This window comes from Tinamus guttatus, unplaced genomic scaffold (genome assembly GCF_059628265.1).
Source record: "Tinamus guttatus ecotype Peru unplaced genomic scaffold, ASM5962826v1 Tinamus_guttatus_pri_ptg000749l, whole genome shotgun sequence".
Lineage (NCBI taxonomy): Eukaryota > Metazoa > Chordata > Aves > Tinamiformes > Tinamidae > Tinamus > Tinamus guttatus.
The window spans coordinates 2386931-2404562 of record NW_028289283.1 but is presented as its reverse complement, the minus strand read 5'-3'; the positions used below and the strand labels follow the sequence as shown (position 1 = coordinate 2404562).

The 17632-nt window shown below is 40.7% G+C and overlaps 1 protein-coding gene across 2 annotated transcripts in view; it reads left to right on the top strand.

Annotated features, from left to right (window-relative positions):
• The window catches only part of LRP6 (LDL receptor related protein 6), a 114229-nt gene that overhangs the window by 28968 nt on the left and 67629 nt on the right, over positions 1 to 17632 (top strand). For both annotated transcript variants that reach the window (XM_088537361.1, XM_088537360.1), the window contains exon 3: positions 17148 to 17345. In XM_088537361.1, coding sequence (XP_088393487.1) covers positions 17148 to 17345 — 198 coding nt within the window. The remainder of the gene's footprint in view (positions 1 to 17147; positions 17346 to 17632) is intronic.

The following is a 17632-nucleotide window of genomic DNA, read 5'->3' as shown; positions in this document are numbered from 1 at the left end:
ATATTTGTTCTCTGTGTTTAGGTCTATGGATAATAATTGAAAAATCACAGCACTGCACAAAGCCTAAAATAGGCAATTGGTTAGGAGAGCATTTAATTGCTGTTTGTCATCTGTGAGGGCATGAGCTGTGAATTTTCAATATAATGAAGGTCTAAACGTAGCCTGGGGAAAGGTGGTAGTATAGAGGCAGGAAGCCTAGCAACAGAGTATTTTAGTTCAGGGTCAGGTGGCATTTAATTTAAAGTTGAGACCTGTCAAACCACTTCTATAACTAGAACATAACTGCATAGATAAACAGGCAGTCTCCCAAAAGAAGGATTTCTGTGTGTAACCTTTGGAGTAATGAAAGCTTAACTGTGATGTTTAGGAGCAAATCGGCCCATGATATAAAGCAATAGGCAGCCAGGCTGTGTAGCCACTCTTAGAATGTCAACAGGTGCTTTACACAAGAAGGGCAAGCCTGGGGAATAAAAACGGTGTGGATGGGTTGCATCAGCTTAGCTAGCAAAGCTCACTACTTAAGGTAAAGGGATGGTTATGTCAAGATTTAGTTGAGAATTTTATGTCATTAATTCCCAACAGCCATAAGCATGTAATTTGACAAAAGCATTGCATACTAAGTGCCCTGTCTAAAGCAGGGTTTCAGTAGTTTGCTCTCTGACTATAGCTGGAAGGAAGGGATGGCTTGTGTCTCACTGAGCAAATACACTGCTCACTGCATGCTACTCCCTGATATGTTATATTAATAGATGGATGACTGAAGATTTTTTCTCCTTCTTGTGTGTTTCCTGCCCCCCCCCCCCCCCAAAAACAAATGTTTGGCAAGTTTGTATGCATACCATAAGTTTCTTCTTTAATGTTATGTCGGTCTATAAAAACCTCTCTCAAATGTTGTTGTTGAGAAGTTTTGCAAACTCGGTGGTGTCTGTGCTTCTTTTTCATTCTCCTACTTGTTCGGATGCCTGCTGCAAGAGGGACAGCTGAAATCACTTGTCTGAGTAGCTCTGGCCAAGATCAACACTATTGCTACCTTTTGTCATTATGTTTTAAAACATGAAAAAGCAGCTGCCTGTTGCCCATTCAGTGTAATGGTATTATTTATCAAACAGCTTAGAGAAGTTAGAAGGAAAAAAAAAAGGTGAAAAATGTGTTTTAAAAAGTACAAGAATTATCAACACATCTGGGTATATGTGGGGAGGGGAAAGATGAGGCAAACTGAAGAATGTTAAAAGCTCTCCTGTCGAAAGCTGCAAGTCCAAATGCAAAAACCTGGTGCTAATGTGCTGCTGAACGGTTTATAAAGAAACAGAGATGCTGATCTGTCTTCCTAGTTTGAGAAGATGGATTATATAGACTACATTAAAAGGGAAGTAAGAGCTGACTCTCTAATTCACTCAAAATCTTTTAATAAAAGTTGGCGTGGAGTTATCTGAGAGTTATTTCTCTTAAAAAAGAAAAAAAGCGCTGATTCATCAAAATTGACATGTTTTTCTGGAAAGATTTGTTTTGAAAGCTTTTCAGCAGACCGACATCCTGGTGTTGGCATGCTTGGAGCCTCCAAGTTGGCAGCTCTGTTGCAGCGCTAGTGTGCTAGCGAGCCCTAAGCCAGGCAAACAGCGAAGAATTCCTAGCTGTAGTAGTGCTGTGGCCTTCACCTTGCTCTGAATAATCTACCTGTCTGCCCTGCTCACTGCCTGCTCAAAAGGCAGGAATAGTGATTCCATTTGTCCTCCAGACAAGCAGAACCTTTCAGTTCCTCCCTTAATGGTGTTGGGAGGGGAGGAGAGGGATAAGGAAGAAAAAAAGAACAAAATCTGGCTGAAAAAAAATAAGCTTTTTCATTTTTTCCGGTGTTGGGAAGAGAGAGCTGGGGTAAGGTGGTATTTCTTCTCCTTGGCAGAATTTCTAGTTTCATGTGCTGGTTGAGCTCTATAGCCCTAGTTTGTAGATTCTGTTTCTCAGCTGAGAATGCAAATTACTGTGTGTGTGTGATGTTGTGGGTGTGTGTTTTTTTTTTTTTTTTTTTTTTTCCCCCTTCTCTCTCAGACAATTCGTTTCAGAGTTCCTAAACTGTCAGTTTTGTAACTGTTGCTCACTGCTGTGTTTTCTGCGAGTATGTTGGGCACATCCTTAATGTGGGTTGCTTCCACTAAAGGGTCACCTGTCTCTTCTGTACCAGGTCAGAAAACTAGCTCCTAGTAACAGTGCCAACCTGAGACGTTTCCAAATAGTTATCGACTCTGATTCAGTGATACAGAACTGAACTGCACTTGCTTTGGACACCTGAGGTCATTACTGATAAAACTGATTACTGTCTTTTTATTTCAACTCCATTGAAACAGTGGTTTTATCTATGAAGCAAGCTGACGCCTATACTTTTTCGTCTCCCTTACCGGGCATCCTCATAGTAGTTACGGCATTCGCTTCTGGAGCAAATGCGGAAAGCTGTCTGTTATGCGCTGCAGCCCTGTCTAGAGGAGCTGTCGGGTTCTGTGTATAGACAAATACTGTACTAGAAGCTGTGTGGAAGTAATACAGCCATTAAAGAGCATAAGCCTCTCATTCTATGTATTAGTTAGAACTTCAACTTCTTCCCTGCGCAGAGAGAACTCTACACAGCGTTGTGAAGAATATCTTTTATTCCTGTCCTAGAACAAAACAGTCAAATTCGGTTACAGAATGAATCTTGGTTTGCCTGTAATCATCCTTCATCAGGTAATCTTATCAGCTTATTCAGTTGATCCCGAAGACATTAGATAATCAGAATAGTGTGAAAAGAATATGTTAAGACTCCCTTTTCTTCAAAATCATGAATTGCAAATTAAGCAATGGCATTGTTGTTGGTGTAGAAAGGGAGCTAGCTAGAAGAAAATTCAGCACCACACTATTTTCCTACTACCATTGACAAGTCCATTTTCTTTTCCGAGGCTACATAAAAGCTCAATGCCTTATTTTCTTGGATTGTTAATTAGGCAAGTTGAGATAACTATGCATTTATTTCCTTACTTGAGTAAGGACTCCTCCTAGTCTAGCTATTCCTTTTGTGTGATTGTCCTGATTCTATCAAGCTGTCTTTAGTACATGCCATTGAATCACAGGCTTCTCTGCTCTGTGTGTTTTTCTTCTGTTTTTTTCCCCCGTTCACTATGTAGCACTGTGAAAAATCAAGCTATTTTAATACATGGTGCAGTCCACAAAAAAAAAAAAGTATGAAGAGTTAAAACTCCTCTGGATACAGTTGCTGTTGATGTTTCTCACATACTGGGGGGAAAGCCTTACCATTGCCATCACTTCTGTATACTGTTAATACAACTCATTTTATTTGAATATCTCCATTCACTGCTTTTCCAAACATATGTGTCTTCAGTGGTAGTCTACTGCTGTTTTTTTCTTTTTCCCATTTAGATAACTGGAGATCCATTCAGTTACAGTTACATTCAATTCAGAAGAGGGTAGTTTAACAGTAATTGTCAATAAAGCAGATAAAAGCCTTTGGTAAAATTGGATAACAAGCATGAAGGGATTAGTGTTCATGACTTATAACAATACTTTCTGTTGTTATCTCAAGCAGACCATGGAATGGACAGGCTAAATTGAACCTGATATGAAGGGAATAAATCCAGAGCAAAAGCCAAGTGTTTGGGTGTGTGTGTGTGTATATATATTAATAAAATCTTCCAAAATTGTTGTATTTAATTTGTTGTGTCTCTCAAATACAGAAACTCAATGCCTGGAAAATAAGTAATAATACACATACATAATCTGGAATTTTCCTTTTTTTTGTATTTTATGGTGAATGCTGCCTAATGCAAAACTTCGAGGGGTTGGGTTGAATAAGCATGTTCCTGCATTTCAATGGGTAATGTAAACTTAAAGAAAAACCAAAACCTAGATGAATTAATCATGTGTTGCCTTGGGACAGAAACCATACACAGTAAAATCAAGTTATGCATGGCTTGGACGCAAGTCTCAAACTGTCTCTGTGTTCAGTGCTGTTATTATTAATGAAGCTATCTCTCTGCCCTGATCTTTTTCACCCTAAAGATTGTGAAATGGCCTCTTAATAGAGTTCTCAAGTAGAAATGGAAAAAATAAAAATAAAAAACATGCTCCAATGTTTAGTAAAGAGGTGTTCATCACGCCTATTTTCAGGCTTATGGAGAATGGATGTAGCCCCTGGTCAAAATTGAAGTTACAGTTAAGTAATACTACAAAGGAATAGTGTTAGAGGGGAAAAAAATAAGTAAAACTCTGATCTTGGGATGTCATAGGGATATAAAGTTGCAGTGTGGGGACAGTGTAGTGCATAGTGGGAAGGCCCTCATACGGGCACTTTGCGTAGAAAGAAATTTCCTCTCAGAGGAGGCTTCCAAAGCCTGATACTTTTTATCCCTTCACTTTTCTTACTAGTGCAGTTCCTGCAGTGCAAACACCACCAAATACAAAGCTGACTCCCCCCCAGTTTGTATATCGGTGGTCAGGGAGACTGGGATAGTGTGGCAGATGAAAACAGCACTTTTATGCCTTGCATTTCCAATCCTGGAAATTAATGCTTCTATATTAGAGAATAATAGATCTTATCTAGTGTAAAGACTATAGGTTAGAATACAACCTGAGTTAACATATTAGTCTGTGAATTAGTTTAAATGCTATTTTGTGTGGCTTTAATTACTCATTATAATGACTAATCATTGAATTAGTGGTGCTTTGGTTTAACTGTAGCCTGCTCTCTAAGGGCGCAATTGCACTGATGTGGTGAGTGTATCAGGATACTTAAGCTTTCTCAACTCACTGTGGAATCTGCAGCTTTCTGTTTATTGTTCCTCACTTCAGATAAACTTTGTAATTTTAGGATACATATATATAATACATTATATATACAAGTAATTTTGTCAAGGTTAGCATGCTTTTCTGTGCAGTATCTTTAAGACTCAGCCCCCTGCATAACTGGATTCCTGGTTTGTAACATTTCAGTACATTGGTTTTAGGCTTAAGACAGGATCCATAGTAGCTGCCAGGTTTTCTTCATCTGGGCTTTGCTGCCCATTTTTCCAGTATTACCATGAGCTCCTCTGTGCTTTTGCTCAGTTGGAGGTTGTGTAACTAGTGCAAACTTCTGCCAAAGCAACTGAAGTAGCTCTCTCAGTTGTATTAACTTCTGCTGTGAAGCCTGTTTAAGGCTGGCACAGCCGTGAGGAAGGAGCCAAATTTCCTGTGCACTTGGGACTGCTTTCTTCTATTGTTATCTTTTTTATATATTTTATTTCATATGTGTGTGTGTATGTATATATATATTTTCCTGCAGCTTCAGCTATTTCTTCCATCTACCTTTTGCTGTGGATGTGAATTTAAACTGCTAAGGGTTACAGAACTTCTGTGTTGCATGTTTGCAGATCCTCTAGCACACTGGCTGCCAGGTATAAAGTAGCAGTATGTAGCAGCTGATAGGGAAAAATCCTGCCTCACTCTCCACTCTTATTTTTGTAACATGCCCAGCTGGCAGGTCAGGTTTTGGTCCTCTTTTTTCCAACTTGGGCCAGAGCACACCAACCACTTACCATGCTCAGCATCCAGCTCTACGTTTTCGCTGACAAACTGTGTTGCTCCCTCCTTCATGCCAAAGGCGGGGCTGGCTCAAAATGCAGGTTGCAAAATGACACAGATGGCTGTAGCCTTATTAAAACAAGACCGATACCTTTGTCTTTCCATCATTCTTTGTTAAGAGACCATTGCAGCACTGGAGAGTTTAGAAGAGGGAAAACCATAGCAGCTTCAGGATATGACAACAGTGCTCTGTATCACCACGTGCTCTTTGGTGGCGGTGGGCCTTGCAGATTTAAAGCATTCTAGGCCTGAACTTGTTTTTTCTTCTGATTGTTTTTGCATTTTAAAGTAGCTTTCCAAATATTTATTCTAAAGCTAGCTGAATATGTTGAATTTTTATTGAATGAAACATTAACTTTGGCACTAGAGCAAAATCAACATTAAAAATCAGTTTGCAACAATGATAAATATGTATGTACAGGCAGAAAGGAATTTTCATATATTGCATTGGCTCCTGAATGTGGCAGAGGGACTCTTCTGCTTCTCCTTTGAAAACAACCAATAATGATGAACAACAAAGGTTGTATTCTGAAAGTTATTTTATATTGTGTTTATATATCATGGCCATAAAATGAATTAACCATCATTGCACTGAATAACTGCAAATTACTAAAATTCAAATGTAAGAGAAATTAATTTTTACTTTTTTTTTATTTTTTTTTTTGAACAAGCCATGTGGGTTTTTTTGCCTCTTCTTTAAAAGGCTTAAAGTGCAGGGTAGAGAAGGTGGGGAAAAAAGGCACATCCTCTAAAACTTCCCCCTTGCGATCTATTCAGACAGGGTTAGTGCTGGTATTCCCCCTGCACTGCTCACTTTTATAAGCAGGTTTCTCCCACTAATTCCTGGCAGTAAGAGATAATTCCATAATTCTGTGTGTATCTTCCATAACTCTCTGTGTAGGCCTTGGCCATGCCAAAAGGGTTAATGTTCCCCTTTTTGAGGACTTTTAACAAATGAAATACAGTAAGTGACCATTTGGCAGCAGGTGCTGTTATATGTCAAGTGAAATCACCTGTTTAAAGCTGATGTTTTGTATTTCTGCACAGAAAATCTTGTGTTTCAATAGAAGTGTTTTATAGCCGAGTTGAGACTAAAGGCTTTCGAAAATAAAGCAACTGTATACTAGGAGGCTGTCATATCTAAAAGTGAGCCTTTAAGTACTGGACTGTAAATTCAAATATATTGGTAGAGATGTTTTCATTTTTGAGATTTTTTTATTCTCATTGTACATGTATTGGCATATAATTTACTTTATACATGGTTAGTATTATGTTTACTGTGACGTCTGGCTTTGTACTTTTAATACAAAGAATGTTTTTATTGTTTTGTTAAAACAGCTCTAAAATAGGCTTATGAGTCTTTTTTTGGGTGCAGTCTCTGCAGTGATAATGCTCTGTGGGAGAGGCTTTGAGCCCAGCAGCGTGTGTTATCTTGCAGTACTTCACTCTGCTTAGTGCCTTCTAGCATCGCGTTCTTCCAAACTGCGTCACGTGACGCCGGGTTTGGCCGGGTCTCGGCGTCGATGCGATAGACTCTTAAGCAAAATGTCTGACTTGAAGCACCGCCTTAGAGGCTGCCAGGAGCTGCCCAGGTGCCTTCTCCTGTCCCCATGCTTTACTGGCACTTCTGAAGATGCCCATGAGCTTTTCTCCTGTTGCCCCGTTGTGAAGCCTCCTCCCATACTGTGAGCAGCTTCAGGGAGGAAAAGGAGCAAGTGGAACTTGTCCCGCCTCTGTCCTCCTGCGTGTGGAGCTGCGTGAGGAAGACCATCCTTGCCCCACCAGAGTGCTGGGCGATGTCTTCGTTGATGCCTTCCTCGCGCGTGGCAGCCTCTTGTGCCAGATGCCTGCAGGCCTCTGCGAGCGCAGAGGTGAGACAAGGTGGAGGAATTCTTCTCTGCAGGCTGTGTTTATATTCGCTGCAAAATACGTGAGGTAGAGGGTAGTGGGCAACGTGCAGGAGCAAGGAAAGGAGTAGTTCAACAAATGCCTACTGGCGGTGCCTTCTGCATCGGTTACTTAACTGTCCACCTGCCGCATCGGCGCAGCAGAGAGAAGTGGAAAAGCGGCAGCCTGTCATGTTGGGCAGGTGACAAATCTCTCCTGCAGCTGCAGGTAGCTGGGTGAGCCTTGTCCTTCTAACATCAACTGGGCAGGAAAGCCAGTTTAGCACTTAAGACAAAATGTTGCTCCAATCTTCTTGTGGATTGTGGCTGACAGCAGTGTTTCACAGGAAGAATACTGCTGAAAACTCTGCTCTTATTTCCCTTTTTAGGAAAATGAAATGGTTCTGAATGATTACTGGGGAGAAATCCGCACACAAACTGAACCTGTAACTTCAGCCTAGGGTGCTGTTGTGGATGATGTGCGCAGTAATTCATGAGGTGCTGTTTACCAAGCACCTAGAAGAAATCTTAAGTGACCACAAGAGAACATGGCAGTCACGTTTGTTGAACATTTGGTTCTTATGGTATATCTAAGAAGTAAACTTAATGTTTTGAGTAATACACAGACATTGTCTGCTTGGAGCGATGATGGATTTAGTTTCAAATAACCTTTATTTTTCAAATAAGATGCGTGATCTGTAGATGCTGGTTGTTTATGTAGTAGTTTCTCAAGCTGTTGCCCATTACCTTTTCTTTTCCCAAAAGGTCTAACAGTATATCCTTTATGTCATTTCTGTAGTACTTGTTTTCCCTTCTCTGTAACCAGTTTACTTTCAGAACTTGTGGTTTTATCTAGTCAGAGAGCTTTTTTGGAGGGGAGGGGAACTATATCTTCTTTTCCAGATGTAAAACATAATGTTATAATAGAGTTGGGGAAAAGTGTCCTCACTACTGGTTTGGAAATAGCTTTTTTGTAGTGATCCCTGGTATAATTATTTAAAATTCTGTGAACTGGTGGCAAATAACAAGCACTTTTTCTCCCAAGCAACCCAAGGTGGAGCTGAAGTTTTTGAAGCGACGGAGGTTCCTGTGATTTGGAAGTCTGCTCCGTTTCCTCCCTTCAGCAGAGCTTGGTGGAGATTTTCCTTGCTCTTCTCTAGGGAAGGTGTCAGGGAGCGGAGCGGAGCTGGGTGCTCGAGCTGAGAGAGCAGCGTAGGGGGCAACGTGCTAATGGCTTGGACTTGAAGCTGTTCTAACGTAGGAGTGGAAAAGCAAAAGCAATCTTTTTATTGCAAATCACCACCTTGCAAAAAAAATGAGTCAAGTCTCTGAAAATCTCAGTTGCTTAAAAATGTATTCAATATGAAAATGAAGGGACTTGTGTTTCAGCTGAACATGAGGCCTTTGCCCTGCATTCAGACCATACTTAACAGCTCTTTCTAAATTTCCCCCCTGCCAGGAAAAGCCAAACCGACCTAGACTCCTATTTCCAGAATTAGACATCTGAGCACATCTTCACTGCCATGTGGCCTGTATGTTAATTGCATTGGTTCCTGTTATTATTTTTACTTTTTTGCGCTCTGTAGAGTGATCCTCTCTACTTTCTATTTTTGTTTTGTTTTTTGCTCCTCTGTCCAACTCCCCCAATTGCCATGAATGTCATGTAGTTTTTGATGGTTAAAAATATGGCTTTATGCCATAGTATGAAAAGATTAATCACTGTATGCTGTTTTCTTACAGGAGAGTAAGCAATTTAGTGAGTCAAATGATGATCAAATTGGAGGAGGAAGGAAAAAAATAAAAGGCATTCTAAGCAAATAAAGCTATTTGAGGGGAAAAACCTGAAATGAATGTTTTGCCTCCATATTCCTTATAGAGAGCATCAGGTTGGTTTCTATACCAACAAACTGATAAACAAATTGCAAGGACAGGAACTGCACTGTAAATTTACTGGACTGCTAAATGACACTGTCAAATCATAAGAAAAATCACCAGTATGGTTACCTGTAAGTAACACTGATTTCCATACCAAACCCTATGATAGAAACTGGGAAGAAATAATCAGCAGGCTGCAGGAAATATAATACAAAGGGTAAAAACCATTGGTCTGGTAGAGAATTAAAGTCCATTAGAATTTCTTAAGTGAATCGGGAATCAGAAATCAAGAGCATAAAAATGGTGGAGCTGGCAGTACCGAACTGAAAGAGGGTCTGAATAGCAAAGGGATGTTTTACTGATGAAAGACTTAGAATGATGTGAAGAATTGCGAAAGGCTCTCGTGATGCTTCACTTGCGGATCCGCAATGGCAGGGATAGAAGGCTGCATGTCTCTGCAGCAGTTTTTAAACTAATTTATTTCCTCCTCAGTCCTCTTCTTACTGGCTATGCCACTCTACCGAACTGTCTTTTGGAGCAGGTATCCATTTGGTGCTAAAGTGATATGGCTGTTTCAGGGAGTTGACTGGGCCAAAAGCAAACCGAGAGTGTGAAGTATGTGGTGAGGTCTTGAATAAAAAGTGCTAATGCCTAAGCAGTGTCTGCAGTAAGGACTGCTGGGATAGTTATACCAGCACAGTGCAAACAGAGTTTATGGAGCTTTGTAGTTTGGGCAGTCCAAGGCAGAAAATATCACGTAGTGATGTATGGTGGGATGGCTATAGCTTTCCTTCAAAGAAACAGCACAACACGCTGAGTTAAAGCCTCCTCTCTCTCATCCTCTTACACTAGACACTGTGATCTGGTCGTGCTCTCCTGCCTTGGAACCTGACATAGATACGTTCCTGATGCTTCAGTTTAGGATATAAAGATGGGGAAAACTGGGAAAATCCATTCTTCTGTTTAAAAATTCTGAGACAAAAAGCTTTCTCAAAACTTCTTGTGTTATAGGATGTCTAAAGGGATAAGGAGAAAAATTCTCTTGAGATTTTTTTGAGAGAAGAAAGCAAGTTTGATTATGACTTCACTGTAAAGATTTGTGTGTGTCAAAGTAAGGCACTGAAAAATTTATTGTAGCAGCTGAATTACTTGTCTAGTTTCAGTTCAAGGCTCTTTGAAATTACAGAATTCTAAATTCATTTACAAACTAAATATTTACAGTGCAAATGTTGGAAGAGGTTTGTATATTTAATATATGTCATTTTAAGGAAACCTATTATTTTTCATTTACAAAAGACTTATTTATCTTCAGAACTTGATGAGCAGCAGTCTTAGCATTGTATCCCACTGCTTCCCACTGCTAGCAGTTTAAGTGTAGGTTGTTACTCTTTTATTCTTAGCATTTTGTTCAGATCCCAAGTGCATGGAGCTGAATCTTTTAATATCATCTTAAAAAGTCATTTTTGGCCTGCTCTTGAGCAGTGATCACACCAAATGAAGCAGATCTTTCTGCTTGAGACTCAACTCTGAGGAATTAGGCTGCAGCAGCAGCACCCCACTCTGGCTCTGTTTCTTACCACTGGAAGATACCGTGACAAAGGTTTCCTGAAAGTTGAAACTGTCAGCTGGTTCATTTTCCTTTGTTGTTTCCTTGTTACAGTTGAAAAATTAAAGTAGCTGATAGGCAAGTTTTACTTCTGTAAATTTGCCCATCTCCTCTTATGTTAACTTACGTTTTAGTTTTCTGTTGGTTTACCTGCTACTGAAAGCAGTCTGACCTCTGCGGGGTTTGCTGCATTTCGTCCGGAGTGATTCCTGTACAGAGCGCTGGCAGAGGCACTCCAACTAACATTGCATTTTCACTTCCATTTTTCCAGTCAGCTAGAGTCTGGCAATGGTGCTAAATAGGTAACAGAAGGAGGAAATTGTTTCTTTCTGTGTTCATTTGGCTTAAACTGGGGATTTTGTTGTTTCATTTTTTTTTTTTTTTAGTGCTGCTAAGTTCCAATAAGCTCCATTTCCTGCTTGCTGTATAATAAACTAAAAAATGGCTTTGGTTTTGTAACTGTGGAAGGCATGTTGTTAGACCTTCTGTGTGTGCAGCTAGGAAAGGTTAATTTGCAGGTTCAAGTAGGAGACCTTTCCACCTGCTCTGACAATTGAAATTCTGCTTTTGTGAGCACTCAACCGAAATAGCTTCTGCATGTTTTTTAATGATTCTCTTTCTCTTTGGCTAATTCCTGGGGATCTGTGACCAAAAGGAGAGCAGCATGCATATGATTCTACAGGGCATCCATGGATGTTTTGTTTTCCAGTTAAGTCAAATGTCATTTCCCCTAGATTCTCAGGCAAGTCTGGGTGAAAATGGAAAAGCAATCTCTCATCTGTGTTTTGCTCGTCATGTTGCCCAGTATATTCTTTAAACTAGAATGCCTTAAAACAGACTGCTTGATGGGTTGGAGGTACTTTTGCATATGGCATTTCTTCCTGTATAGGAAGTGACAGAATATCATGCTTTCAGTCTACCTCCTGAAGTGATTTTCCAAAGATAATTGCTTTTACAGTGGGTAAAGACCATCACTAAAATCCTCTTCTGGATTTATACTTCATTACTGATATTGAGCTAGAAAGAAAGGATCAGCTTGTGGCCGCTTCATCGTAGTTTTTCTTCTCTTCACAATAGAGTATTTGGATTTAGTCACTTATTTTGAAAAATAAAATAGAAGTGAATGATCATAGAAATGAATTCCCCCAAAAAGGTAAGATATGATGTGTGCTTTTCTTTCTCTTGCTAGATAAGGTCTCAAGACGAAACCAAGGCCAGGTCTAGAGTGGGAATTCCAATGCTGCAACTATCGGTAGTTCTGGGCCTAATACATGTACTGCAAGAAGTCCTAGGATGCATGCAGTTATTTGCAGAAAAGTACTTTTACCAGGACAGCTAATTTATCTTGGGAGATTAATATAACACACACCAGGAAAAGTATTCCTATGCTTCTGCAAAATATGTATTTCAGTAGATCTTTTTTTAGTGTATGGTAGACAGAAATAGATGTGGAATGCCTCAGCGCTCGTTTTGGCAGCCTGAGCATTACTATTCTGTGTGGTGAATTGCTGTGGGATGAGGCAGAGATACCTGTGAAATCTGCCAGGGGGTGAAGTCTTCAAAACCAGCCACTTCTGCCATGCGTTTTGAGTACGTTTAGGCTGTTCAGCCACTTGCTAATTAGGTTTGGGTTTTTGTGATGAGTGGATTAAAAAAGACCTGGTTTTCAATTCAAGCAAAAGTTTTTATTATTTTTGTGCAGTACCTTATCAATGAGTGGTTAAGACAAGCAATTTTAAGCCAAATGTGCCTTGCTGAAATGAGAAACTGCATCTTTGGTAGAAGCCTGTGGTCTAATGTGCGCAGCAGGTTTTGGGTAAAGAAGCTGAGTATATGGGGTTCCGAGAAATGGGAAGTTCACGGCAGGGAAGTTCAGCATGTTAGGAAGTTAATAGGCCACTAGTTACTTAATACTTGCTCCTTCTGTTCCTGCTGTTAGCTGTTCCTGCTGCTAGCATGTGCACGAGGGATGTTGCACAGGCAGCTGAGTCAGCATTGGGTGAATTAACTTGCATAGAGATCACTCGTGTGTGCTGAGTGTTAACATAAGTTACTGTAGCAAAATAAGTCTGACTAATATCTGTCTTTGCTTACTTGGTCATAGAGACAGCTCTTACAAACGAGTACAGTTCTCATCTAGTAAATAGCATCTCTCAGTTATTGAATCCTAAAGAGGTATCTCTCCTCTTTTATAAAGAATTATCTCTATAGTTAACTGGCTAAGTGCATTTTTTGCTTATTTACTTATTTTTGATTATTTTCTGAATTTTGCAAAGCCTTTCTGTGCCTCTGTGAACCTTTTTCAAGAAGTTTCTGTGGATGATTGTTTGAAATGTCCATTCCTAATGTTTGCAGGTTCTTGAAGGTCAATGAGCACTGCTTCTTCCAAAGTAGAGAGCTATTTCAGAAGGCCCATCACGTGTTTATTGAACCTAATTTTCACGATCTCTACTGCAGCGCCTGCCATGCAGCTTCCTGTTGCCTCATTGGATGAAGTGGATGGTGGTGCTGGAGCTGGGGCAGGCGGAGCGCTCGGCTCCCCCCGGGCCGCCACAGAGCGGAGTTGCTCCATGGGGCTTGCTGCGCTTCTCGAGCCTTCCTTGGCTCTCTGGTTTGGCGGCTCTTTGGGTGCCCGTAGAGCTCAGAGATTCTTAGGGCCTCAAACGAGCATAACTGAAAAGTGGGCACGTTCGCAGAGCCAAATAATTGGCTGTCCCAATTAAGCAACTGCTTGTCCCACTGAATAATACTCAGGAAGGTAAACGACGGCCTGCCCTGTTAGGTGTCCCAATGAACCACTTTAAAACCAGCTAAGCGCCGGGTTGTGACGCTGGCAGGTGCCGGGAGGCCAAGGTATGCACACTGTCGGGAAACGCTGTTAAATTATAGCATTTAATCTTGGTATTTGTTCTCTCCAAGCTTTTCTTCTATGCACGTGGAATACTCCGGCCTTGTAGAGTAAAGGTACAGAGTAAAGTCAAGCGTGCCTTGACTTTATGGGCTTTTCAGAAAAGAAGCTCCATTGCTTACTGGAGTTGTTCATCTCATGGAGTGGAACCGTGTCGTGGGGAAACCTTTTAATTTGGGGCAAATGTACAGCTGCTAAGTTGCAGTGCTACAGTATGTAGGAACTTTTGACTCCTTTACAGGGAAGGTTTTGTTGCCTGGTTTCAGCTTACCATGCCTATCCGAGACACAATAATTAAAAATGCTGAGTCTAGCCATTCCTAGAAAAAAGTTTCCAGGGGAAAATGATCAAAGTTTTTTTTTTTTTTCCTCCTTCTTTTCTTTTAAATAATTGGTTTAATCTTATAAGATAAGGATTTATAAAACCGAATAGGAATAATTAACATTCTGAGCCTCACTTAGCATCAGCTGTGTATTCAGGCCCGTCTTCTGTATTTCAGATACTTGAGGTGCCTTAATTTCCCTGTTTTTAGACTAGATTTAAAATCTTCATTCCTGAATTAAAATTTTTGTAGCAAGGTATAAATGAGTGAGAAGAGCAGCAAATAGGACATAATCCTTTGCCTCAATGTTTATGCCACAGTATTCCTCCCTTGACTCAGAGGAAGTGTAGTTTACTGAAAATGTGGTTACACAGGCTTTTTTTCCATGGGCTTTCAACAGCTCTCCCGTCCCCTGCTGCTCCTGCAGCCCGTGCCACTAGCTGAGCTGCTATGGAAAACGGCTTAAGTGCCCTTGCTTGGGAAGAGCCTGAAATCACGTCGTGGCGGAGGCCGCTGGCACCAGGGCTGTTGTGAGCAGCTGTGGACACCCGCATGCAAGCGCACACGTTCACAGAGCGGCACCCTGGAGTGCATGCAGATTGAGGACTGGCCAGAGCCCAAACCTCTTCAGTCTGCTTTGCTCCATAGCCGAGTAAGCGCTGTGCTGGAAGCAAGATGAGCAGCAAGAAGCTGCTTGAAACATCCCATTACCAAAAGAAAGGGTTCCCCAGCCGTGACCTGCGTTGCTTGCGCAGTGCTGAAAGGCCGCGCGCTTCCTCTGTGCAGCGCAGCTCCTCGTGCTGACAGTCGCAGCGCCACCGCGTCCTCAGGGCTTTCATGGAGACACCAAAACTCGGAGAGTTTTACACAAAGTAGAGGGAAGCAAACCGATGGCAGTGAGGGAAGAAAAATGGAGCAGCAGAGCAAAGGTCAGCCAATCCGCTGGGCAGTGCTATGAAGTGTCAAAGGGAGTTGCGCGTGTGCTGCGCTCGCAGCTGAACAGGGCTGGTTTTCTGAAGCCTTGGAGGGGTTGCCCTCGTCACCAAGCTTCCGCTACCTGTTTTTGCCTGAATCATTCCAGTGGGCAGGAGAGGTGAGAGGCAGGCAGGAAGATGAGGCTGTTTAGCAGCTAATGAGCTGTCTGAGCCTGAAAAATTGGTCTAACAGGGTGGCCAAAACCTTGGACCTCATTAACCTTGATGACATATTTGGAAGAATTTGGCTTGACAGCAGGAAGAAGGGTTGTCCTAAAGAAGTTTTAAATAGTTTCCTTTCTTTCTCCCTCTCATGCTCTCCAATGAAGTGCTGCCTGACTTTTTCTAGCTTTTTAAAATACATATATATATTTTAAAATATATATATATTTAATATATATAATATATATTTTTATATATATAAAATACATATAGCTCTTTTATTGCATAACTTGACCAGCTGACATGCTGCTGAGCAGTTTCACCTTCCTGTCTTAAGATTTTGTTTTTTCATCTTTCTGGTAGATAAACAGTTTCTCTGTAGCTCTCCACATAGAAATCTCACACATTCGCTTCACATATTTGTTCTCTGTGTTTAAGGCAGAGACGTTGCTCCATAAAGAATGACTCACTTGGGATTGAATAGGGCAATGTTTGTGCTAATCAGCTGCATTTCTGTCTGCAGATATGTCTGTGCATTAAAGCAAACATGCTGTAGACATGAATTAAGGGGGAAAATATGACATGGAATTTCCTGACTTTTTAAAATGAAAAATAAATAAATAAATAAATCTTTGCCAAGAATAACTTCATCTGCAAATGTTTCTTAAATGTGTTGCACATTTGTTTTTCTTTAAAGGATGGGTGGCCAAGCCTCTTCACATGTGGGCACCATATAGTGACATACTGTGGTTGTGCGATGATTTGGGCCAGTTTAAAGGCCTCAGATCTTTCCTAATCTGGATTGTTTTGACAGAGGCAGGTTAGAGAGCACTGATACAAGCAGGTATTTTGGCAGATCCCATGGGGTTTTGACAAGTGGCTTAGGACAGTAGTCTTTTAGCCTATCACAGCTGTGTCAACAAAACAGAACAAGCTTCACTGACACACTTTGCCTCATATATTTACATTATATATTATTTTGGTCTAGTTCTGCCTTCTGTTAACAACCCAGAAAAGTAAATCAATTTTCTACCACCTGCGGAAAAAGGATAAATATTCCCCTCCCTGCTGGTCTCCAGCCATAGTGCAGTGGTTTCCCTGGCTTCACCTCATTCTTAAATGCAACTAGATAACTTCTCTCTCCTCCTTACTTGCTAAACATTGTTTGAAAGTGAGCCAATATATATGCCAACATGTTTTAAAACTTGCTGCTCTAGTTCTAGAAGATGATACCTAGTGTTTTCCATGGTCGCTCGGTGTAAACTCTGACTATAAACACATTGCTTCTCTTTCTGTGAATTTCTGCGAGGAAAAAAGACATAAATTGTCTTCCATAAAATTGTTATTGCTTCATATGCAGCTCCAAAGTTTGCTATAAAGCCATGTTTTCTCACTTTTTTCCATTATCCCCTGGTGCTCTGGCCCATTTTGAAGTGGTGGATATACTTTTACGGCAGCCTAATATTCATCTTCTCTAATTCTGAATTCTGAGAAGGCTTTTGACAGGATCTGCTGGATATTGCTAACATTCTTAGTTGACCTAAGGAAAGGCACATCTGGAAGTATAATGTTAACTTGTACTGTGGGTTTGTGTCTTAGAAGTTGTTTTCCTTAAACAGGCACCGTAAAGTGCCTGTTTTGCTGTGTTTCCCAGAACAAACGTATCACAGCACAGCTCCAGAGGCAGAGCCCTGCAAGAAGAAAGGCAGTTTTTACCTTTACCAAAAGAAATATCCAGGAATCTAACTACAGATTTATACGTAACTGTCTCTCTCTCTCTCTCTCTTTTTTTTTTTTTAAATAATTACAGGTTCATGTATTGGACAGACTGGGGAGAAGTGCCAAAGATAGAACGTGCTGGGATGGATGGTTCGAGCCGTGCCATTATAGTCAACACGGATATTTATTGGCCAAACGGACTGACATTGGATTATGAAGAACAGAAACTGTATTGGGCAGATGCTAAACTGAATTTCATCCACAAGTCAAATCTGGATGGAAGTCATCGGTAAGAATATTTTGTCTGATCTATGAAATTCTGTGTTTTTCTTAGTTGTTGCTTAAGCCACATCAGAAGCCCTGTTGCAGCAAGTTTGTCGTGTTAGCACTCGCAAAATGTTAAGTAAACTAGTGCTATCAGACACTTTCATCCTTTCGCATCCTCCTGTTTCCAACACAGTGAAATTGAAAGCGTGCTCCTCTTTTGGATGTCCCCTAGCTAAGTGCCTGGGGTTTTTGGGTTGTTTTTTATTCTCAAAATTTATACCTTAAAGGGATTGCCAAATCCTACTCTTA